Source organism: Macrotis lagotis, chromosome 1, assembly GCF_037893015.1.
Source record: "Macrotis lagotis isolate mMagLag1 chromosome 1, bilby.v1.9.chrom.fasta, whole genome shotgun sequence".
NCBI lineage: Eukaryota > Metazoa > Chordata > Mammalia > Peramelemorphia > Peramelidae > Macrotis > Macrotis lagotis.
The window spans coordinates 340,769,146-340,794,447 of record NC_133658.1 but is presented as its reverse complement, the minus strand read 5'-3'; the positions used below and the strand labels follow the sequence as shown (position 1 = coordinate 340,794,447).

Sequence of the window (25,302 nt, the reverse complement as noted above, 5' to 3'; positions counted from 1 at the left end):
AATGATGTACAAGAACATCCTTGAGTTGGTAACCTGGGGACTTACACTGTCAATCTTGCTCTCTAACTACGTCAATGTATGTTCTTGCTCAAACTCTCTCTCTATTTTCCTGAGGGGCTTCAATTTGCATCCCTTGGAAGATTACAGAATTGAACAGCACAATCTTGAGTGTCCCTTTCTATGCTTATACATCCTATGATAAATATAAAAATTATCTTGATAGTTCTTGAAGGAGACCAATGGCAGGGAAGATGGTAAGATACTAATGTTGGGAAGACTAGGAAAACCTAGGACATCTGGATCTTGCTAATCATCCATGATAAGGCTGTGCTTTGCTCACGTGGTACAGATATGAGAGTAATGGAGAATATTTGCTTAGGAGAGTTTAAAAAATGTCTTCATAGGTAAATTGAATGGGTTATTTGAGTAGTTTATATTTCTGTAGTTGTTCATAGACTCTTGAATTATTAATGAATTGTAAAATTTCTATGATGAGCAAGGTAAAGGCTATCCTAAGTCCAGAAAAAATAAAATAAATTGTGATTAGAAAATAGAATAAACTTTCTATTGGTGGTTGTAGTAAACCTGAAGATAAAGTGAGACTTTGTCTATATACCATAAAATATTAGGGTGCTAGAGATAGAAGTAACTGTGGAAATCATCATATCCCCTTTCCCTACTTTTAATTTTGCAAAGATAAGAACTTAATATGGAGAAATAAATGATATGAAATTCATTCAATCACATGGACTGTTATAACAGGTCTCATCTCTGAGTATTTGTTTGGTATCCATTGCTCATAAGAATTTACAGGGCACTCACATGATTTCCTAATTTAAACCCCCTCTTCCAGAAATGTATAGAATTAAGAAAAAATTTGGATAGTGAGAATGGGAAGGGATCTTAGAGAATATCTTATATAAATCCCTTGATTTTCCAAATGTAAAACCTGAAGTCCCAGTAAGGGAAAGGACTTGTCCAAGTTCATATATGGAGTTTATATGGTAAAGCCCAGACTAGTCATCTGAGTTTCATTAATTCACATATTGACCAGAGATTCTATTCTCTTTAGAAAGTCCTTGAAATTTTGAAATAATGGATTTTGGTGCTGATAGAGATATGAATTAAAATCTCTTTTGAATTTCTTCAGAAATTTCATTACTTTCTACCTGTGTGACCATAGATAGCTAACATCTTAATTTTCTTCTTCTGTAAAATAGCATCTTGATACATAAGGACCCTAACCTTGAAAAGGGTAGGTAGAAACTGGTATTGGCACTTAACTCTCAAGAATAACAGAGGATCATAGTCATCATTTTCATTAAAGTTTGCAAAAAGATTGGAATATATAAAAGTCTAACAGGCACCTGGGAAAACTTACTTGCAAAAACTGCTTAAAATGTTTTCCTACATATAATGGGAGTCTTTAAAATGCTGACTTTAAGGTCAAAGTGGAATGGTTTTCTACTTAAAGGCTTGCCACTTCTAAGTTTTCCTAGTCCATTGAGAGAACAAAGTTATTTTGGTTAAAAGATGAATAGACTCATAGAATATTTTTAATATCTTTTCAGAACAGGCATTGATAGTTTCTCTTGCTGCTGCTGTGTGGGGTTTAACATTGGATATAAGGAAGAATTGGTCTCTAGGCAAGTCTATTAACATTAATTAGTACCTGTTGTGAAATGAGTAGTGATTATGGAACTTTTCTGGGGCCCCTTCTCTGCAAAGATCCTTAGGGTGTACTCTGTTGCAGGCTCAAGATCATTCAAAGCATATTCCACTGTGTTCCCAGACACCGTTTGAGTCACTTCTGGCACTAAACATCAAAGACATGAATAGGGACAGTTAAAGTGCAGTTTGAGACTGTACTGGAATGCAGAAAACTCAGTTCCTTCGAAGATGAAAACCTTTAGTGACCCTCTGGGGAAATCCAATTTGATTTCTGAAAGGACTCATATGCCTACATCTCTCTCAAGTCTTATACAAAAGATTTATCATAATGAAATTAGATTTTTCTGGGCATGAAATCAGATGAATTTGGGGACAGAAGATGCTTTCCATATGTTACAGACCTGAGTAGCTCTTTAATCAGGCTAACAAAAATAAGATAAAAATGGAAGGCAGTGTAGAAACCTTGAAAATAGATTTCCTAGTCTTTAGGTCCACTACATTTGCAGTATATCCTGCCTTCTTCCACGGGCCAGTTACCTCACCCTCCTTAATTATTAACCCTTCTCAATAGATGGCCACTCTTAAATCAACACAATAAATCGAAGGATCAAAAATATCTACTTGAAAAGTTATAATCAGCATCATCTCCCTTCATCTTCCTTGCCCAAGACATAGTAGTATGAAAACCAAATTACAAAGAGAGATTTTAGAGGTATATCTTTGTTCCTGCCCCACTGATTTTCATTAAGTTCATCATGAGTTATTTTGGGCTATGGTTCTAAGACTCAATATTTATTCTCTTGGTTTGGACTGCTGGGGTAATAAAGAAGCATCAGAAAAACTCCCTTTCTATGCCTATACAAATCACTTTTTTTAGTAGTTACTGAAAGGAAAAAAGAATAAAAAAATTTTTTTTAGGATATTCATGCACAATCATGCTAAATACATTTCCATATTAGTTATGTTTTGGAAGAAGAATCAGAACAAAAGGGAAAAGCTACAAGGAAGAAAAAACAAAACACAAATTTTAAAATAGTGAAACTAGTATACTTTGAAGAGACTCCATAATTCCTTTTCTGGATATGAAGGGCATTTTCCATAACAAGTCATAAAAAATTATTTCAAATGAAAGCCTGATGCTGTTGACTTCTTCTGGTTACTCTAATGTGGTACTATAGTGTATTTTGACTTTTCCATATCAGCTTGGGCCTCTGGGTCAAGTTTCTCAGTCTTCTATTTTCTCTGCCGTAGGCAAGTAATGCTCAGAAAGCTGTCCTCTTCCAAGGAGACCCTTCACTTTAATGAAGTGATTTGGGCTCCATGTAGGTCAGAAACTGGGACAATTGGAGACATGTTAGAGATTTTCTTTTTATTTTTTCACTTGGATGGAATGCTTCTACAGAATGCACTTGATGAAATAACAAGATTCTCCTGTTTTGCTCAACAATAAGAAGTATGGGTAAAATACTCATCTTCTGATGATCTCTGCCTGGGTTACTGAAAAAAAAATGACCTGAAACAAGGTCCTATAATGCAAAATTAGTGATCTATTGAACTGAGTTCTCTGAATTCTAGTTCTTTCCTAAATATGGCAGTGAAAAGTTGACATTCCTAGTGGCATCAGAGAACTATGTTTTAAGTACCATGGAAAGAAGGAAAGAAACTTTGACATCTGACATTACCTTTGTCCCCAGTGTAGGAGATGATATAATTATCCACGGTAGCAATGGCAGGCTGCCACATGGCTAGGGCTTCAGAATCAGTAATATTAGCTGCCACCAAGCCTGATGGACCATCCAGAGCTGAAGAGAAAGCGGGAGCTGTGTCAGAGACAACTGGATAGTTACGAACCTTTATTTCCTTGTTTTCTAAAGAAAAGGTTGGACTAAACATGATATCTATTCCCCCTTCTAATTCGAGTCTTCTCTGTCCTAAGGTTCCTTCCTGTTTCAATAATTCAAGTTCTCATATTTTAATAACAGTATTTATGTTGTACCTTAGATTTACAAAGAACTTGATATGTACCATCACATTTGATCCATACAACAATCCCATAAGGCAGGTGCTGTTGTTAACCCCATTTGAAACATGGAAACTGTCAATGATCAATAAACATGTAGTAAGTGACTATTACTGAGGTAAGTGCTGGAATTAAAAATACAAATAAAAAGATTATCCTTGCCCTCAAGGAACTTATAATTGAATGAGTTGAGGGGACAGATAACACAGAAAATGAAACTGAAAAGGTCAGGGAAGGGAAACATGATGAGGCTAATTGGAAGTTAAGTTATTTACCCCAGGATGTAGTCACTTCTTCCTGACAGCACTTTATCCACTATTCCTGAAGATAACTATCTGGAGTTAGGAAGAGTTTAAATCTGACCTCAAATACTTAGTGGCCATGTGACCTTAGGTAAATAACTGTCTGTTTCAGTAACCTCAGTTGTAAAATGGGAATAGTAATAGCATAGTGTTTGGTACGTGGTAGACACTAAATAAAGGTAGGTTCTCTTCCCTATTACTTCTAACTTCTCTCTAGATTCTCTTGTGCCAGCTATGGCAGGAAGACCACCCAACATTTTTGATTTCTATGGTGAGTTTATTCTTTTATGGAATACTAATTTTGCGGTGCATCTAGAATAGTATGTTGTATATAGTGGGTGCTTAATAAATGTCACTTGGGTACATTAAAAGAAGCAGTGAAGAGTTAGGGAATGAAAGATGTCCTAGGTTGCAAATATCCTCAGTTGCTATGAGATGAAAGAAGATGTTGTCAGAACAAAAGGATAAAACCTTGCTTGATGAAATGGTACCTGTTGTGAGAGTCCCTGTCACAGGTTCACTTTCTTCAAAACCTTTGATTGAGATGATACTGACCAGGTATTCTACCCCAGGCAACAGATTTACCAGTCCAGTCTGCATCTTGCTGCCATCCACTGTCACCACTGAAGGTGTTCCTGAAACACAACACAAGAAACAAATATCAGATGAGCACCGGACAAGGCTGGAATCTCTGCCCCCTTTCTAAGTAGTTCTCCATACACACACAAACACATACTTACACACATACATACAGACACACCAGTCTGTCTTTGAAATGGAAGTATATTAAGTTAAAGAAATGATTTCCTTAAGCTGTCTTTTGCTCTAAGTTTCCCAGTGAAGATTTTTTTTAATGTTTTTTTCTCCCCATTGGTACAAATGCCAAAACATCTTACGTTGCAGAGAAAAAAACTACAGTTACAACAAAGTTAAAATGGCAAGTCTTCTTTCAGAAGTGGGTTGTTTCAGTTTATTTTTTTCTTCCCAGAATGTCTTCCAAACCACCCCCGTATTAAATGTTCTACCCACTAAACATATTAGCCTTAATGTTATGAACATACAGGTTTCTGCCTGAGAAGTTCTCATCACCAATTTAAATCAAATGAGATGGCATATAAAAAGCACTTTCTCTCTCCCTCTCCTTTCCTTTCCTTTCCCTCAATTCTTTCCTCTTTACTCCAGAGTCTCTCACCTCCTGCAATGGGGACATAAGTGATCCGGAAGCTCTCCACCTGTGAAGTGGGTGCTGTCCAGCTAACAGTGGCAGAGTTTTCTGTGATGTCAGAGAAGGAGATTTCTTTTGGTGATCCCATGGCTGAAAAAGAGAGAGCAAAATAGGAAATGAAAAAAAGAGTCTGAAACTCTGTTAGTATTCATTTTTCCTATGATAGCAGTTATTCTTAGCCTTCTCTCCCAAGAAAGTGAACCTTAGCGATTTCTGTCCATGCCGAGTCCTGCAGATGCAAAATTCTTTGATCTGAAAATAGAATTAGGATTTATGAAAATTGTGATGCCTTAAGTAACAATTTTATATTTGCTTTTTATTCTAGAAAAATGAATTCTATCATTATGCTATACATCCAAGGAAAGGGGGAAGATTCCAGAATTTATGGGAATATCAGTAATAGCTGGTGATGTGTGTGTGTGTGTGTGTGTGTGTGTGTGTGTGTGTGTGTGTATCTGTCTACAATGACAAAATCTGGGCATCCAGGAGATAATATGAACACATTCAGAACTTGAGTGTGGGAGTGTGGGAGAGAGAGAGAGAGAGAGAGAGAGAGAGAGAGAGAGAGAGAGAGAGAGAGAGAGAGAGAAGGGAGGGATGGATCTTACAGGGAAGAATTGTGATGAAGAGGGGACAAACACAAGTTTTTCTAATTTCATAATTCTTGAGAGCCAGTTTCTGTGTCCATTGAGAACAGACATTTTGTAAGATTATAGGATTTTAGCTGATTATAGGATATAGCTGAAAGGAACTACAGACTAAATACAATCCAACCTCTCATTTTTATATATAAAGCAATTGAGCCTAGGGGTAGAAAATGACTTGTCCAAGTCATAATATTTACTCCCTAACAGTCTGCAGAACTTAATGGGATGAATTTAGTAGATGCTGGTGGAGCTTTTATCATAATCCATGCATTTTTTTTCCCCTTGAAAGGCTGACTTTTATCAGGTTAAATGCCAAAGTGCCTAGATTTTTCTCTGGGAAGAGAAACATTTTCAGGATCTGTCACTAAATAGCCATATGTCCTTGAGTAAGTCATTTCCATTTTGGGATCTTTTTTCCCCTTCTCTGCAAAATGAGATGGTTAGATTATGTAATATATAAAGTCCTTTATGAGACTAAACTTATGATGCCAAAGAAAAATTTTAGATGAGGAGACTTCCTAGCATCCTGTCAATAAAACCACATTAGTGATTCTATTAAATCATGGGCTCTGAGCCTGTAACAATCTTAGAGATCATTTATTGTAATTAGAATTAGAACCAATCTAATTGATTAAAATTTGAATGCATTTGTCATGTAATATTGTGAACTATTGCTGGTGTTCAGTCATGTCTGATTCTTTATGACCCTGAGGATTCTAGCATACCAATGCTGCCCTTGGGGTTTTCTTGATAAAGATAGTAGAATGACTTGTCATTTCATTTCCCAGTGGATTAAAGCTAATATGGATAAGAGACTTGCCCAGGCTCACATATCTAGTGTTTGAGATTGGATTTGAACTCAGGTCTTTCTGACTCCAGACCTAGCACTTTATACACTGAGTTTTTGAACTATATTTATCTCTATTTGTAATCTTATCTTCCTACTAGTTTGCAAACTCCAGCTACAGTAGTGTCCTTATCTCATTTAAACTTGAAATGACTACCCCACCTATACTTTAAGTGTAGTTCTTTGTACTTAGTAGTTACTTAAGAAATATTGGTTGAGTGATTAAATCTAACCCAACTCCTTTTTTAAAAAATGACAAAAGGTAGCCCCAGAGAAGGGAAGTCATATATCAGTTGGTGATATGACTGGGACTAGAATCCTGGTTTTCTTATTACTTGCTCTTTGTTTTTTTAAAACACCACGTGTAAGTACTGTCTATGTATTAACTACTACCTTGTATTTGGTGAGTTACTGGAAGATGACTACATTATCTCTCAAGAAGCTATGGAGTGGGGTAGGCCCTCATCCCCATCCCAAACACCTTTAGAAATGATCTTCTATGTGCTCAAATCATTCTAATATACCTCCGTTTTCTCATCTGTAAAATGAAGCTTAGTCTTCAAGTCTTTCCAGTCCTATCTATTCCTGTGTGTTTGGTGGTCTAAACTTATTTGTTTTAAGATTCCTTCTATCTTTATTGTTCCTCAATTAAACTCTTCTAACAAAATTTGCATTGATAAAAATATATCAAGGGGGTAAAGTGGATCCTTTTTTTTCTCTTTGCAGAATTAAGGCTGTATAGAAACTGGAATATATGTCCTTTACTTTGTGGCCTAAGTCACTAATGCTTCCTTAGGGAAAAATAAAACCAAAATACAACAGGGAGACTCTGGCTCCAGGAGAACAAAGGATCACAAGTCAATGTGGAAGGGAGGGCTTTTATGTCATGGGGCTACTAAACTGTTTCCCATTCATCTCAACTTGTCTTACAGAATGACAATTTGTGAAGTTTTATTTTGTTTTTGTTTTTTTTAAAGTTTGGTTGGAAATATCAGGGAGTTGGGGTTGCAGAGTTTTTAGGAGAAAAATGATTTTCCTTGATGTCTGCTCCCTATATTTCACTGAGTGAAATGAAGTACCAGGTATGAGGTGTATATATATATGTATGTTTTGACAAATGCTCCATTTTGAACCTTTGGATGACTCTCAGGGGCTACCAGAAAAGATCTGGCAATGGGAGCTCACTTCCCAAAAGTGGGAGCTCAAACTGAGGCTCTTTTTTGACTTTTCCAATAATGTGTTTTAGATCTTCCATCTGAACCCTGAAAAAAAAAATCAGACAAAGATCCCAAGGCCTCATATTCCAAGGAAAGAAAATTCTGTTATGGGGAAATAGAATGAATTATGGAAAAATGAGAAGTGAAACTATCCCTCAAAGGACAAAGAGAGGGTGAGCTCCAAGGATGGACATAGCTTAATTAAACTGTCTTGTAAAAATCTACTTTTTAAAATGGTCTATGGAAAAAAGAGACAGAGACAGACAGGTGTGGTTGAACAAAACAAGAAAGAATAGGAATAAATATGAAGAAGAGAGAAAATATAAATTTTATCTTGGACTATTTCTGATATTACCTCACTCCCTCTTCTTGCCAGTACATGTACATACATTTAATCTGGCTGTGAAACATATGCACATTTGTGGTCCCAGATAGATAAATCAAATTGATCTTTCTAAAAATTAAATTCTGCCTTCCTTTTGTTAGAAAAAAATCTTATTCTTATTTTTTCTTCAGAAATGTTAGATCTTTCTCTTGAAAACAAACAATTAAGACAAAAATAGCAATCAAAATAAACTTGAAAATGTCCTGTTTATAAACTGAGGTCAAAATCATGGTCTTCCCTTTGATCTGGTACTTTTTTATGAGAGTGGGCATGGAGATGGGGAGCAAGAATGGCACTTCTCCAAATGATTGTGGAAGTGTCAATCTTGAGGGTAAGGAAGTAAATGCCTTTCATGATTCTCTACTCATTATCAGAATAACCTTAGAACACTATCTAAACATGAATTTTTCTTTGTGAAGCCCATTCCATATTTAATCACATTTTGTAAGTATTAGTAATCTGCTAATTTTACAGATGAGAGAAATGAACTCACATGACATTAAGGGATATGTCTACAATGACCTACCCAACAAGTATAAGAGCCAGGGTTTAAATTTATGTTTTCTGAATCCAAATCCAATACCTTTCCCCTCTTCCCAGTGCCTTTTTTTTTTTTCATTTGAGTCTTCACCAAATTATTCTGGGGCTTTGCATTTCATCCATTCTTACAAACAGGACATGCCTTTTCTGTAGTGAATTCTTGGGAATTTCTGTTAAGTCTCAGAAGAGTTTAAGATTCTGGGAATAAGGGCTATTGAAATTGTTTTCCTTCTGTCCCTAGCACAGTGTCTTGTAAATAATAGGACCAAAGTATATGCTTATTGAATTAAATTCAATAGAAGAAATCATAGCTTTAGAAAGAGAATGAACCATTGTTAAGTTCAACTTGCTAATTTTGTAGATGAGGAAACTGAGGCCCAGAAAGGTTAAAAACATTTGACCAAGTCACAAAAATAGGGAAACTTTGTAATTGGCAATCTATGCAAATGGAAAAAAAAATAGAATAAAATTACAAAAAAAACCCCAACAGCTTATTAATTTCATAATCAACAAAGACTAATTTTTTCAGGTAAAATTTGAATCCTTAGACAAAGGAGGTACCTTCAGAAAAAATTTCCCTTTAGGTTTGTTCTATGATTGCTAGATAAAAACAGCCTTTGGGCAATATCTCTAATGGGTTGTTTTTTGTGTGGGGATTCTTAAAAGCACTCAGTTTTAGCATTAGATAAGAAAGAATCAGCTGTAATAAATGTCATTCTTCTAAACCTTTCTGAGGTTAGTAGAGAAAAGAAGTCACAACCCTCAGCTATTTACTATAAATATCTTGTGAGTCAAGATACTGTAGTGAATCACTCTACAGTGGTTATGTGGCTTTTTTGTCTTTCAAGAGAATTTGTAGAGTGAGGTTGAAAAATAGCTGGGCTCAAAGGCAAAGGGTTAGATTGGGATTCTGACTAGTGAATCATTTCATCTCCCTAAGCCATTGTTTTTTTTATCTATAAAAAATGGGAGGATTAGGCTTAGTTGAATTTTAAGGTTAAGTCCACTTTCCTATGTTATGATCCTTTGTTAATTAGTATAAGCATATTCTAGGGGAAAAATTATGAAGATGAATTCAATTAAGAAGAAATGCATGCCTGGGTTACCTCTACTTCATTATCTAAGAATTGTAATAAATATACCAATACCAAGAAAAATGATCATTCATTTACTTGCTATTTCACTCACTATGAAACAAAACAAAATGATTGGTATCACAGAATTCAGAACTCCCACTCCTCTCTATTAAAACTTTAAAAAATAATGCATATGGATAATACTTTGTCATTCATGAATTCATTTAAGATTTGTAACCTTCTATGAAAGGGTGTTTGTACATTACTTGTAATTTTATATGATTTTTATATGTGATATAATATACTAATATATTATAGCATATTATATAACCATGTGGTATATTCTAATATTCTAATATTGTTCCTATTTTACAGATGAAGAAACAGATCCAGAGAGTTTCAGGGTCAGGCAGGTAATATGTGGCAGAACCAGCATTTGAACCCATCACTTGAACTCTGTATAGGTAGTATTATTTCCTAGTTTCATACTGTCTTTCTAGCTGCTACAATGGGGGAATATTTAGTACTGTGCCATGGACTTCTTAAATTAGACTTAATTGTAGATACTGCTTGAGGAAAAATAGTGATAGTATGAGGGGGTTTAGTAATAAGGGCAGATGCATTAGCTTGCTTTTCTACAACTATTGTAGATATGACCTAAAAGGGTCTGGAAGTTGAACAGCAACATTGCTGAAAGGCTATTTTTAGAGATTTATTTTTTTTTTTCAGTTGTGTCCAACTCTAATGACCCTTGTTGTTATTGTTTTATATATATATTATATATTATATATATAGCAACTTATAAGTATGATTTGCCATTTTCTTCTCTAACTCATTTTACAAATGAAGAAACTGAGGCAAACTTGGATAAATAACTTGCCCAGAGTCACACAATTAGTAAGCTAGTGAGAGATTGAATTTGAACACATGAAGATGAGTTTTTTATTCCAAGCCTAGGGCTCTATTCATTGTGCCACTGAGTTGCCCCAATGTTAGAGACACCCTCAATTTTTAATTATTCCCTCTAACTTCCCACATCTTTCCATGACAATGATAATAATGCTAATATTTATAGACTTTAAAGTTCAGAAAGAACTTTATCTTATTTGATCTTTCCAATGACCCTCTGAGGAAATACTATTATCCTCATTTTGCAGATGAAGAACTGTAGCTTAGAAAAATTAACTAGCTTAAAAATATAATAGGTATAAAGTGGAGAGATCTGAACTATAGTTTCTTCTGAATCTAAATTTAGAATTCATTTCAATCTATAATGCTAATTCCCTAATTGTTCCTTTCTCCATAGAGGCAGCTTGGTGGCAGAGTAGAAAAGAGCACTGGACTTGGAATCCAATGTGGTCTTATATATTTATTAACTGTTTGATTTGGACCATATCACCTAACCTCTAGAGATTTGTCTCAGTTTCTGCAACTGTTAAATGAGGATAATAATAGCACTTACCTTGCAGTGTTGTGAGAATCAAATGAGATGATATTGTAAAAAAAAACAAAAAACTCAGCATGTCTGGTACATAATAGAGGTCACATAAATGCTTATTCCCTTCTCCTCTCCCCCTTCTCCCCCCATTATACAAATTTATGGGATACACATGCAATTTTTATTTTAATTAACCTAGCATCATGTGATTTAAATGCATAGAAACAGAAATTGCCTCTTCTCCATCCCTCTCAAAGTGAAAATTATTACTTAAAAATCAGAATGAGTGAAACTCTTTGAAATAATGAACCACAAGACATAACATAATTCCCTTCTATTTCTCCATATTAGTCAAAATACCTGTGGTTGCAACAGCATTGATTGGCTGGAATCGCTGTCCACTGATTAATCCATAGAGTTCAATATCATATACTGTGCCCTCTTTGAGACCTGTTATGTCCCTGGTACGCTCATGGCCTGGTATGATTATTTCCAATGGATCAGCCTGCTTTTTAGTATCCCTTATTTTAAGAACAAAACTGTCGAAGACCCCATCATCTGCCGTCCAAGATAGACGGAAACCATCAGGGGTGGCATCTGAAACCAGAAGGTTGTCGACTTCTGGTTCTGCTTCTATAGGGGGAAAAAGAGTGGAAGAAGGACGAGAAAGAAAATCATTTTAATGACCAATTGTGCTTTTCTGTTCAGTTGGGATGTCAATATGCAGAGATATCCCGGGTCAGATAAATGCAAAGCTCCTAGTTACCAAAAAATAAATGTCTTTAGACAAAAAAAGTACCAACAGAACTAGAGTTAGTACAAGTGCCTACATGCACGTGTGAATTTTTTCTAAAATTGTTGATATTAAGCTACATCTCCTTAGACTTTTTCTCTTACATGCAATATTAAGCAAGTTAAAAATTTGTTCTTTATCTTGTAATGGTTCTTTGTCCCTCCTTTGTGAAAACTTTCTGGCAAAATACAAAGAACCCATACCAAGAGCTGTGATCATTTTGCTTATTATTATTTTTTTCTGCTAGAATAAAGTAATTTTTAGAAGTTCTTTCTTTTTCTACTTTATTCAAGAGCATATTTGAATCAAGACTGAGAGATAATCCTTTGAAGGCAGTGTTGAGCTTTTTCCTGGTATTATTAGTAAGTCACTGTATATTAGGACTTTTGGCTGTAGGACCAAAAAGTTCTTGATTTTATCCTAAAAGGGATAGATTTCCTCTTTGGAAAAGCAAATTTGTACTATGATAATGATTAATGCTGGATTTTTCAGACAAGACTTATAAATCATCACAAAATTATGGATTTAGTCTGTGTTTAAGAATATCTCCAGTGTTCCAACTTTTTCCAATGAAAGAAAATTATATTTCAGTGTCTAGTGACTATATTATTTGACAATGTTCTTTCAGTAAAGACTTTAGAGATGGCAGATATTAATGACAAGTTTTTAGAAATATACCAGTCAGATAGATATATTTCTTTTGAGAAGGTTGAAATGCATCTGGGGACCAGGAAGGATGATGATAGATAAGTAGAATGTGGAATAGACACTCAACTGAGAACTCTAAGGAATTTTGGAGGCAACATGGTGACATTTCGACCTTCTCATGTCAGGAATGGAAGATGGGATAGAAGACAAGGGAGAGTGCAAAGGATGTATGAATGAACTGGTCCCATCTATGAAATTTTCAGCTGCAATGAGGACAGGAATGCAGAAGCCATGGTGATTTGGCATATGGACTGCATGAAATGTCTCCCAAGTGAAATCATGGGGATGGAAGAGAAGACTGAGAAGAGGAAGAGAATGGCTCACTTGAATGGAAATACCTGTAAAAACCACAGCACTCAAGGGCTTTGTTTGGTGCCCTTGGGCCAAGCCGAAAAGCATAACCTCATAGCCAATGCCAGTTATGAGGCCTTTAAGCTCCAGTTTCCTTTGGGCTCCTGCAAGTGTGAACTCCTGGGGGTCCAGCAGCTTGCCAGAATCCACCACGATTACTAGAAAGCTGTCAAAGGCATTCTCCAATGCCATCCAGGACACTGTAAACCCATGGGGATTAATGTCGGAAATGGTTAAGTTTTCCAGTAGGGGCAGGGCTTCTGCAAGAAGGGAGGGTTGAAAACAGTACAGATTAGTGTTATAGACTCCATCAAAATAGTCTTAAATCTTCACAAAGGACAATACATGACAAATCTTAAAAGTTCACCAGAAAGTACTGACAGAGGAAGCTTAGGATAAATTTGAGAGAGTCCATCTCCTCCCAACTACCAGAATTATTGTTTTGAATCCAGTTGGCCCAAAAAAGTCTAGTTTCTATGTGCTTTTTTCTTTTTCTTATTTCAAATTTGTATTTTCTTCCCCTTCATATTCTGGATAAAGTGGTACTGATGCAATTATGGATGGTGTATCTCATAGACTAAACTATACTTTTGAGGGCAAATTAGTTAATAATGCCTCAATTTATATTCTGTATAGTTGCCTGTAGTTATACTTAACATGTAGCATCTACTTAGTATATTCTTCATAATGAATGACATAATTTTAAGAGAAAGACTTCCTTCACAAAAATTTGGCTGCTATCCTTTACTTTCCCATTTTGACAACTTAGACATTCCACTTCAGAAATTAGCTCAAAAAATGTCTAAGGTGTTTGGGAATACTCACTTTGGAAGAACAAGAAAATGACATAGGGTGGAACCTCTGCAGTATATTCAAGAAGAGTTTCAAGAAGTAATATCTTGGGGCAGCTAGGTGGCACAGTGGATAAAGCACCGGCCCTGGAGTCAGGAGTACCTGGGTTCAAATCCGGTCTCAAACACTTGATAATTACCTAGCTGTGTGGCCTTGGACAAGCCACTTAACCCCATTTGCCTTGCAACCCCCCCCCCCAAAAAAAAAAGAAGTAATATATTTAGAGTTATGTATTTTCAGTTTAACTCAACAAGTACAATCTAGGGATTATTTAAGGCTTAGCTTCAAATGGTTCATTAGAAAGAACTGGGTCTCTTAAAGTATCAGATTTAGATGCAGAAACAACTAAGCCTGTTGTAGATGGAGCAGCTGGCATGTAGAGGCTGATATTAATCTTTTTTATGCTTCTTTTTTATTTTTATTTATTTAAAGCAATGGGGTTAAGTGACTTGCCCAAGGTCACACAGCTAGGCAATTATTGAGTGTCTGAGGTCACATTTGAACTCAGGTCCTCCTGAGTCCAGTGCTGGTGTTCTATCTGCTGCACCACCTAGCTGTCCCTTATAATAATCTTTTAATAACATTGTCATTCTCTCAGATTGTGGTGGCATTTTGTTTTTGCCAAGGAGCCAAGTCTGCTAAAATATAGCTCTTCAGAAGATCCTTGCTACATCTGCAATTTAGGGAAAATGACTGAAGAATAGTGGTGATTGTTGCTGATCAACCACAAGACTGAATTTACACATCTCTGTCATTCATATTTGTTTTCTAGGCACTTAGCACTTTTTGTCTGCAATCAGAAATAGACAGATTCCCTGCATCTACCAATACAAAGGTAGTGAGTGATGGAGGGGTGGCTCTGGCTCTCAGGAGCTCTCAGCTTGACTTCTCAGAATAAAAATAGTGACTTTTATTATGAATAAGCATACTTTCTTCCATTTATCAACTTTAATACTTTGTTCCTAAGAGGTATATACAAAAATAACTTTTAATATATTTATTCAGTTTTTACTGAAATTCACTGTCAAAGACTATTTAAAAGACTGTGAGATATAAGCCAAGTTATTCTACTGTGAATTCCACTCTTCCTGCTTCCTTCCCTTCAGTCAGAAAAAGTGAATACTGGTGGCTGGAGAATTGGTGTGGGGAAGAGCAGGGTAGAGAGACCAAAGTGATCACTATGTGATTCTCCAATTTTTGGATCTCAGGAACCCTTCACACTCTAAAAAAATTACCAAGCAGCTCAAAGAACTTTTACTCATGTGTATCATGTAAATATCTTTTTAGATTTATTATGAAAATCATTTTGACTTCATGAACTCCCTAAAAGCGTCTTGGAACTGCTGCTCTAGGACACTGTGAAAAAGTGTATTCCCTATTTCCTGCAATTCTTCTCTCCTTTTTTTTTCTGGAATTGGATTTCCTGTGTTTATTTTGAGATATTTTTCAGGTATTTTGGAGGTCATCTTTGCCTTATATTATTATTAATTTTTCACTCTTGGTTTGATGGTGATTTTTCTCTCTCCCTGTCTATTTTTAGGGTATTTTTGAAAGGTCTTAAGTGCTTTCATATTTAGAACTGAGTCCAGCATCTGGTAATTTGATATTGGAGGCACAAACTGAGGGCTTTCCCTACCTTATCATTTTGTTCTTCATTCTCCCTGGGAGGTTTGCAAGAAACAACTGGTAAAGGGAAGGTGTCTTTGATAGGATCTTTGTTCTTTGATAATCATCCTACCTCAGAACTCAGGAGTTTTGTTCATTATACTTATCTTATGTAATATGTATGTTATTTTCCTAAGGAATTAGCATTTTCTGGATTTAGAAGATTATCTGAACAATGAATATATATATCAGATAAATAGCATAAAAAAAAGCATTTGTTTGATTATGCTTTTAGAAAAGTAAGGGAAAATCATTACCTAAGAGTTCCAGCATGTAGATTTGTGCCTGGAAGTTCCTTTAAATTTAAATAATGAACCTAAATTTTCCTCATACATTAAAAAACTTAATGGAGCTTCCATAAATGCATAATTTAAAACAGGCATTGGGAGGGAATTTGGTTTAGTATGTGTGAATCAGACGATGACTTCCCCCCCCTTTTCCCTTCTCCTCCACCCCACATACTAGTATTCGAGATTTCTATTGCTCCCTAGGTATGTCTATTCTAAAAGGTGGATGTCATCTCATCCCCAGAATGATGAACTAGGCCACCTCCACTTTACAAAAACAAATCAATGAATATATGGTGGTGATTTGTAGGGAGTGAATAAGGAGATGTAATAAGGTTTGGGTATTCTCTGATTCTGACCCTAAATTATCTTGTCAACTTTAAAGAGAGATAATTTTCTTGTTGTTAAGAAAAGGGGAAATCATTATGTTTTTGAAATAATTTAGCTTGAATCTACTCTCAGCAATGCCATGAATTGAAGTCCTTTCAACTCTTAGATTTCACCATTACTTACTTTCATAAATATTTAAAAATATTTATATTGATTGTACCATTCTGTTGCCAGAATGATGCAAACCTTCCACAAATCAGACTGGGGAAATTTAGTATCTTAATGGAATGCCTCAAGAAGTATTCTCCCACAATTGATTTGGAAGAGAGATATTTATTCCTTAATCACCAAGAAAGGAAGAGTCAGCCTAAATAAGTCTAATGAGGCTCTAGATCTTGAATATACAGTGAATCATGTTACCTTGCTGCCTGCAATAAACATAATGACACTCTATTTTCTTCAAGCTAGAATTATAGATGGAAATCCCATGATGAGACAAAAGACTTTGAAACTAATACCTGTCATCACAAAGGCAGTGAGTGGTTTGGTCTGGTCACCAGCCCACGTTGTTCCCCTAATGCTAATGTCATAGCCAGTATTATCTACCAAGCCTGTGATGTGAGCTTGCTGCGTGTCTCCAGAAACTGTGTATTGCTGAGGCTCATACAGAGAGTGAGAATCACTAACATTGATGACAAACTTTGCAAAGAGCCCAGCACTTGTGGTCCATGACATGTTGAAGCTGTTGGGGGTAACATTGGTAAGAATTAGCGGGCCCACCTGCAGCTCTGGTTCTGAAGGAGAAGGAACAAAGGCAGAAAGAGAATATTACTTTGGGAAGGGATAGAGTAATATTAAGCATTGTCACAACATTGACAGATGTAATTTCTTTCCCATTCTATATCACTATAGAGGGCATCTTTAGGCTTTATATACCTATAAAGTCAAAGTATAATGTTTAAGAAATGTTGATTTCCATCTGTAACAGATTTTTACATTGATGCCTATGATATAATTTGCCTGTCGGGTTACAAAAACTAAAAAAAAAACATGTTCTAGTTCATCAACCATGATGAAAATAGATTAGTTACATGAATTGTAAATGTATATAAAACTATATAAGAAATAGTTCAGTAGTTGTATATGTGTTGACATGTACATAGTAGCATACAACTGTACTTAAATTTGTATTTAGAGATATTTATATATTGCAAAGTTGTTGCTCAGTTGTTTCAATTGTGTCCTACACTTTGTGACCCAATATGGGGTTTTCTTGGCAAAGATACTGGAGTGGTTTGCTGTTTCCTTCTTCAGCTTCTTTACAGATGAGGACATTGAGGCAAACAGGGTTAAGTGAGTTGCTCAGGGTCACACTGCTAATGTGTCTGAGGCCACATTTGAACGATGAGTCTTCCTGCCTCCAGGTCCAGCACTCTACTGTGCTGCCTAACTGATCCTTTTGCACTATACTTTTATATTGTACAACATTTCTCTATAAAAGTGCTCCTCCAATAACATATGTTAACATGGATATGATCCTGGGTTCCTCAAGTGTGGACCAGTAGCCTGCAAAGTCTGGCAGCTCCTATCCTACTGAACTTGAAAAACTTTACTTATGGCTCAGTTATAGATTGTATATCTATACAATACCAGTCTTCCTAGCTGGGAGATGATCATCACCATGTTGATAACAGGATGCTGTAGTTTTTGGCTTCTATAATATTTGAAGTCTCTCCATAAAGATGATATGCATTGATGGAGGGAATGCCTTAAATGATGAAATCTCAGAGCTTTAAAGTCTTAAAATAAGGGCTCTGTTTATTTATTCTTTCCAAGTCTTTTGTTTTGATAAAATAAAAGCTATGTTCATATGATACATTCTTTTTTATATACATTAACAATAGAATTTCATTTTCTCTCAGTGCCCAATAGGTATACATTATATATTATAGATGGACTTTTCTTTTTTTTCCCCAAGGCAATGGGGTAAAGTGACTTTCCCAGGGTCACACAGCTAGGTAATTATTGGGTGTCTGAGGTTAGGTTTGAACTCAGGTCCTCCTAACTCCAGGACATATGCCCTATCTACTATACCACTTAGCTGGCCCCTACATTATATATTATAAACACCTGTATAGAGTATTTTATAATCATTGTTTAATAATTTATTTGTTTATGTTATAGATAAAACAATATCTCTTAAGAAAAATTGCATAAACTAATATTAGGATATACTTGATTAAAGAAAAAAACTGAATTCATAGTTTTAATGCTTAAGGGTCATATAGTTCAACTGCCTCATTTTCAGATGAGGAAACCAAGGTCAAGAAAAGGGAAGTCACTTGTCTAAGGTCACCTAGAAAGTTTGTATTAGAGCTCTGCTTCTCTGACTACAGATTTAGTATTTTTCTCTTAAACCACAACTATCAATGATAATAAGAAAACAGGAATTTTAAGATATGAACGTGTTATCTGTAATGCCTTTTTATAGCCATGGGCAAAAATGGCATTTAAATTTAAGCCCTAAACTCACCATCTACAGAGCTATCTGATTTCTTGGAACAACTGGATTTATAGATGATTCATTTCCCTGTTGCTACTTTCCTTCCTTCATCATCACATAATATGCAAGCTTTCTGAATATCATATTATATTTTGGGGAAGTTGCTGAGTTATTTCCCACTTGGGGCTATGTAGGCCCTCGCCTCCTGGATGTTCATTTATATAACAGTCTGGAAAATGCCAACACTGAATGAATTCCATTTAGACTGTACTCTGGAGAGATACAATGAATAAAATGGCACTAGATGACTGAAGTGATAGAGGAGGTAGTGTTGGTCAGAGCACGGGGGAGGAAAGAAAGTTTAAGGTTAGGATTATGGAATTATTCTTCCAAGTGACTGGCAAGAAGACTATTTTAATTTCAGGCTGTGGGCTAAGTGAGGACTCTATTTTCCCATTGCCAGCACAAAGTCATCAAGTTTTACAGGACCATTTCATAGCATAATCTATAACCCAGTTATGGAATTATCTTTTGGGAAAATAAAACCTCTGACCATCAAAGAATATCATCCATATACCTAAAATAGTCCCAAACAATTGCATGAGGTTCCTAAAAGTTCCTTTAATTTTAGAACTCAATACTCTCATAGTTTCTAGAAACAACATAAAGGAATTACTACCATATCACAAAATAAGATATTTAAAATCACAAGTCAATTTTCTCTATGTTTGCATTTCCCTAGGGTACCTCAATTAAGAATTAATGTTGGACCTATCCTCATTTTACCAATAGAGGAAGACAGTGCCAACATTTGCAAAATGTAAGGTTGGTCTTGCATCTCTGTCCTCAAGATATCTTGAATATGCTCTTATTGGTGAAATAGACTTGGAAAGTGCTCAGAGGTGCAGATTCAGAAAGAATTTCAAGAAGTCAGTACCATGCAAGGGAGGAATCATCTTCCATACACTATACTCCCATACACTCAACTCCCCAAACTACATTCTTTTGCATGCTGCTTACATCCAGGAAAGACTAATTTGATAGAGTGGATTGGGTGTAGGAAGATGTCCCATGCATCACTACCTTCTTAGAGATGAAGCCTGGAATAAGAAAAGATCTGAGACTTTAAGAAAGTTATTGATGAATGCAAGGTTGTGCTTGCTAGAAAAGGAGAAAACTCTAGTCAAAACAGACTCCCTATTGGATAGTTAAATATACAAAGACCAGGCAAAGAGAAGTCTTGGTCACAGCATTCGCCTAATTGGCTCAGTCCATGCAGTTGGTGGTATTGTTGGGTATGTTTTCTTAGCATGCCATGTGAAATCTTAGTCCATGGTCCAAAGACCTCATAAAGAAATGACATGATCCCATCTGAGAAATCAGAATGACATGCACACATCTTGTTTTTGTATGAGATTCGCAACACATTACCAGTGATTAGAAAGACCACAGGCAGATGAGGATGGATTGTACTGGAAAGGTTACAAAGAATATTCAAAATTAGATGCAAGGATGGTTGAGAAATTCAGCTGGGGCAAGTAAGGTTAATTGCACCCAAATGCAAAGAGCCTCTCCAGATGCGTGTTCATAGTTAGAGGGAGACAGAGGTTGACAGTGGATTTCCTTAATTCCAAAGGCATTAAAAGTCTTTTTCTTGGGATTTCAGCTTATCTATTTTCAAGGTATAATTTGATTGACCAAGTCTGACAGATCTTCATATTCTTTTTCTTCTACTTTTCAGAATCAGAATAGGACAAGTGGGTCATGGGTACTTTTTGGAGTTATATCCAAGAGAAGGTCAACAATGAAGAAAAACAAAAGAGAATCCAGTAAAGCAAAATACCTGTGGTTGCCTGGGCCATCAGGGTCTGACCATTCTGCCCGCCAATCAGCCCATGAAGTTGTACAGTGTAATTAGTGGAAGCTCTAAGGTCCGTGATTACTGAGCTTCTTAAGGCCCCAGGCACTGTGTAGACCACAGAGTCCAGGGGGAGGTCAGAATTCCTAACTTCTAAAACAAAGTTATCAAAGGTTGCCTCCTGAGCTTTCCACGAGAGGGATACACTGCCCGAGGTAATGTCTGAGACAGTGAGATGGCTAAGAAGAGGTTCAGCTACTATAGAGAGGGGAGAAAAAAAATTGAAAAATATGTGAATTAAAGTACCACTATGAGATCCTAAGTTCCAAACACAAAGACTAAATCCATAAAACTCTGAGCATTTTTCTTTTCCTCAGAAGGAGAAAAATTAACCTTTGTTTAAAATTTTTAGAAAGTTGAATAATTCTTGTATTTTTATGAGTTTTCAGATATAATTATATATTTTTTCAGAATAAAATACCATTAATCATTTATAAGGGATAGGGAGGAATGCCAAGAGAGCCCTCTCACTTTTTATCATCCTTTTCTCACTGTGTTCAAGAGTGCTGGTGGGAAGGGTGTTATCCCAAGAACTCCTGGGCCAATTCATTTGTCATATGCCTTTGAATCCCTGGTAGCAAAATGTCAGCATACACAGACTTACTTGAATTTTACAAATTATTAAGAACTTTGGCGTTAAAAGCACTGGGACATGTAGGCAGTAGAAATGACTTGAGTACTTCCATATTTTACAATTAAGAAAACTTGATCTCAGGGATAGTCAGTGACTCACCAAAGGTCACTTAGCTGTTCTCATGGTATTAGAATAAAAATTTGAACCCACATTTGTGACTTCAAGTCCAGAGAGTTTAGTTTCATTCAAAGAGTAAAACATTTATTTTCATTGGGAAAATTCTACTTTATGATCACCACACTGACCATGGTAACTTTGGGGCTATTCATTTTCTAGTGTCTCCCACCATGTGGATTTGCCTGAGAGGGAAATTCTCCAGAATTTCACTTTACTACTCTTAGGAAGAAGAAAAAAAGTAATAGTTCCAGTGAGATGCAAGTCCCAGAGCTGATTCAAGTGAACCTAATCTGGGATTAAAACTTAACCATTCCCTCTGTGTTGGATGCAGGGGCACAATGAGGTAGATAGAGAGTGGCTGATCTTGGCCACTTAAGTGGAAAATCCTGTAAACCAGAATGGGGAGAAAGAATTGTTAGAATAAGTAGGTGCATAAAACTGTTGTAGTAGCCATACTTATGACTTGAATATGGACACCTGGTGCTGTCCTAGAGAGGCAGACAATAACATCAGCAAAGGGGAAGAGCCCTGTGATAGGATCAGTTCTTAATGTATCAGAAATAATGTGCTCCAGAGGTTCCCACAACTTATTATAAGCAACAACTTCAATGGTAAATATATCAGAAGTCCCATCAGTTGCTGTCCAGGAGTGGTCACAGCTATCAGGAGTAATGTTGTAAGTCTTTAAGTCTCCAATTTTTTTATTTCTTTGCTAAAGAGGGAAGGAAAAGGGGGAAAAAGATTTTCAATTAAGCACTCCATCTTAAAGACATTTGGGTCCTGATATCAAGCGTGATAAAAATACCTGTAGGTGAAATAAAGGGTCTAATAATTTATTATCCAGGAAAAAAAGTTATCCCTGAGAATATTGAGAAAAGGAAAAAAGGAGAGCATGTGAATAATAGGTATGGTAGCATTCCATGCTCTATGCATACCAGTTGAACTTCTGGGAAATGGGAGAACACACAAAGATACCTAAGAGGAGTTGAATCTCAAGCTCCACATTTTTTAGTTTCTCTATCGTGAGATGGTTTTCAGCTATCCTTCAAAAGATATGTTGCAACCAAACTATCAAGTTTCAATCAAGACACAGAGACTGTCTTGCCCTAGGCATCATTCCAAAGCTTCCTTTGCTTTGAAAATGATACTATTTTAGAGATTCTGACACTATTACCCCCCTAAAGATACTCTCTTCAGATAGTTATGGCTCAAAGAGAATCGATAATCATATCATTGCATGTTCTCCTGTTTCTGTCAGAGTCATATAGATAAAACAGTCCAAACCTCTCTCAGCAGGGCAATTAAATTAGACCCTTTTCCTCCTTCTTTTTTTTTTTTTTTTTGCAAGGCAGTTAAGTGACTTGCCCAAGATCACACAGCTAGGTAATCAGGTCCTCCTGACTCCAGGATTGGTGCTCTATCCACTACACCACCTAATTGTCCCTCCCCCCTTTCTTCTTACCATGTGATTTTAAAATATCTCTTCTACTTATCTTTCTTAAATATTATTAAGAAAGTATCCAATTGCAAGCCATGTTAGTTTAAGCTCATTCTAGACTATTCCTGTCAACCAATAGGGTAAATCTCTCTTACTAATGTTTCCACCAAATTTCTTCTGTGAGGAAAAAGGAGAATCTTATCATAGGAGAATACTAGCTTAAGTGATAAAGCAGTGGGGTAAGGCTAATGGAGAAATTCCTAGAGGTTTTGGTGAGGTACAGATCAGATGGGCTATAGTTTTTCCTGTCACTATAGCTCATTAGGAGTAGAAACACTGAAATTTATTGGAAAAACAAAACTAAAGGGTCTATAGAATGAATAAATCTGAAAGTAGCCCTGTATCTCTTTTGTGAGCTATGATTGCATGGATATCAGTAAATCGATAGATAGTAGGTAGGATTTAAAGCATATGTCTAGGTAGGGCTCTTTGGAGTACATAGTGTTTCCCTGATAGCAGCCTTTTGATAAAGGTAGTATATCTGAGAATGCCTCCCCAGTAGATCTGAGACAGCATCCACTTAGCTGTAATCACCTAGGTAAATTAGAACCTCTCCCTTTGCAGATGTTGTCAGCATACTATGGCTTTTTAGGATAGGAAAAAGTCAAATGGTACAAGCTAAAGAACCTGACTAGATCTTCATCTGAATTAAACAGGTAATGGTGGGTGAATGGGTTTGCTTTTAGAGACCAGTTGTAGTAAGCATGATGATCAGAACAAATAGAAAAAAAAATCTTGCAAAATCTCACTAATGATCTTCAAACTACTCTATTGGTATAAAGAGGATGAGGAGCAAAGCTGAATTGAAATCATTTGATCAGCTCACCCAGGGAGCTCTGAATCCCTTGAAACAGACCCAGAGTGAGATACTAAGTCTACCCAGGAGCCTGGCACTAAGACCCTAAGGTCTTGTACCCTTCCAGAAAGAGAACTAACTGGTACAAAAACCTATTGATTGTTTGATACTCATGAACTTGTCCAGGCTGTCTTGCTAATGCTGATAGAAGCATTTATACTAATTAATGACATTTTGCTCTGATATAGACTTGGATCATAATTGTATTCTAACTATTTGCCAGTTAGATATTCCAGTAAATGTTAATTGCTATGGATGACTCAGTATAGATTATGTGCCCTTGGGGTTATTCAGTTTTCTATTAAACTTGGTATATATTAAAGAAACATTTCTTAAATTTGAGAATTATGGCAACCCCTATCCCTAAGATCTGCTGAGATATTAAACCACCATTTTCACTTGCACAAGGGTCTGTAAAGTTAAGTGGTCTGTGCTTCACCCAAAATTGCCAATGAGAGCATGGTAAAGATTCATGATTTGTGGGTAGAGAATGCAGATTTGCTTACTAGTCTATATTCTGAAATGTTTCCATGACAAGAGGTCATCCACCTAAGTTGGCCTTGCTTTCAACAAGTTTACCCTTGATTTTGAGCTTAAATGCAGAGTATCTAGAGGTCAGGATGCATCATGCCTTTTTGGAATTACAACTGCCCCAGGACACATGCAATGCATCACACTTCCTCTCAGATCTTGGAGCTTGCCAGATTTTTAGCCAAAGAGGAGACTTGATTGAGTTTCTATATGCAGTTGAAAGGGGAAAGAGCTTTGCATGACTCTTTCTGCCTAAAAGGAAGTCAAGTATCTGAAGAAAGAGAATAGTTTATTGAGAAAAATGGTACCTGTGGAAGCTTCAGCAGAAAGGGAGCTTGTTCTGTAGGTCTGAATCACCCCAGAGATGGTGATTCTATAGGGGGTGGCAGCTTGGAGGCCTGTGATATCCACGGCTCTCAGGCTGCCAGACACTGTGAGATTCTGAACCTCTTCCAACTGGTTAGCCTCCTGCACCTGAATGACAAAGCTGTCATAGACATCCTCTGCTGTGGTCCAGTTGAGTCTGAGGGCATCCCAGCTAACATTTGTCACAGTTAACTCTCCCGGTTTAGGGAGCTCCTCTGAAGAAGGACAAAGAATCATTTAGTCAGCCACATACATGTATAGAGCTATAGAATCTCTGAGCTGGAAGAGACTTCAATGGTTACTGGGTCAGACCCATACCTACATAGGAATGCACTTCATGACAACATATCCCCTAAAGGGTTAACTATCTGTTGCATGAAGACCCAAGCAACAGAGAACCTGCTATATCCCAAAACAACTTCATTCCTTTGTAAGGGAGCTCTGATAGTTGGGATGCTTTTATTTTTTAAATGTATCAAAGCAAAAACTAACTTCTTTGTAATAACCTTCAAATATTCAAATGAT

The 25,302-nt window shown here is 36.3% G+C and overlaps 1 protein-coding gene across 5 annotated transcripts in view; it reads right to left on the bottom strand.

Annotated features, from left to right (window-relative positions):
- Positions 1–25,302, bottom strand: part of TNC (tenascin C) — a 105,530-nt gene that overhangs the window by 12,950 nt on the left and 67,278 nt on the right. Inside the window, exons 15-23 of one of the 5 annotated variants that reach the window (XM_074211744.1) lie at positions 24,720–24,992; positions 20,701–20,973; positions 16,873–17,148; positions 13,208–13,480; positions 11,729–12,001; positions 5,186–5,308; positions 4,485–4,628; positions 3,354–3,473; positions 1,673–1,816 (exon numbers count right to left, since the gene is read on the bottom strand). In XM_074211744.1, the coding sequence (XP_074067845.1) occupies positions 1,673–1,816; positions 3,354–3,473; positions 4,485–4,628; positions 5,186–5,308; positions 11,729–12,001; positions 13,208–13,480; positions 16,873–17,148; positions 20,701–20,973; positions 24,720–24,992 (1,899 nt within the window). The remainder of the gene's footprint in view (positions 1–1,672; positions 1,817–3,353; positions 3,474–4,484; positions 4,629–5,185; positions 5,309–11,728; positions 12,002–13,207; positions 13,481–16,872; positions 17,149–20,700; positions 20,974–24,719; positions 24,993–25,302) is intronic. The other 4 variants (XM_074211740.1, XM_074211741.1, XM_074211742.1 and 1 more) reach the window with 4 other exon arrangements.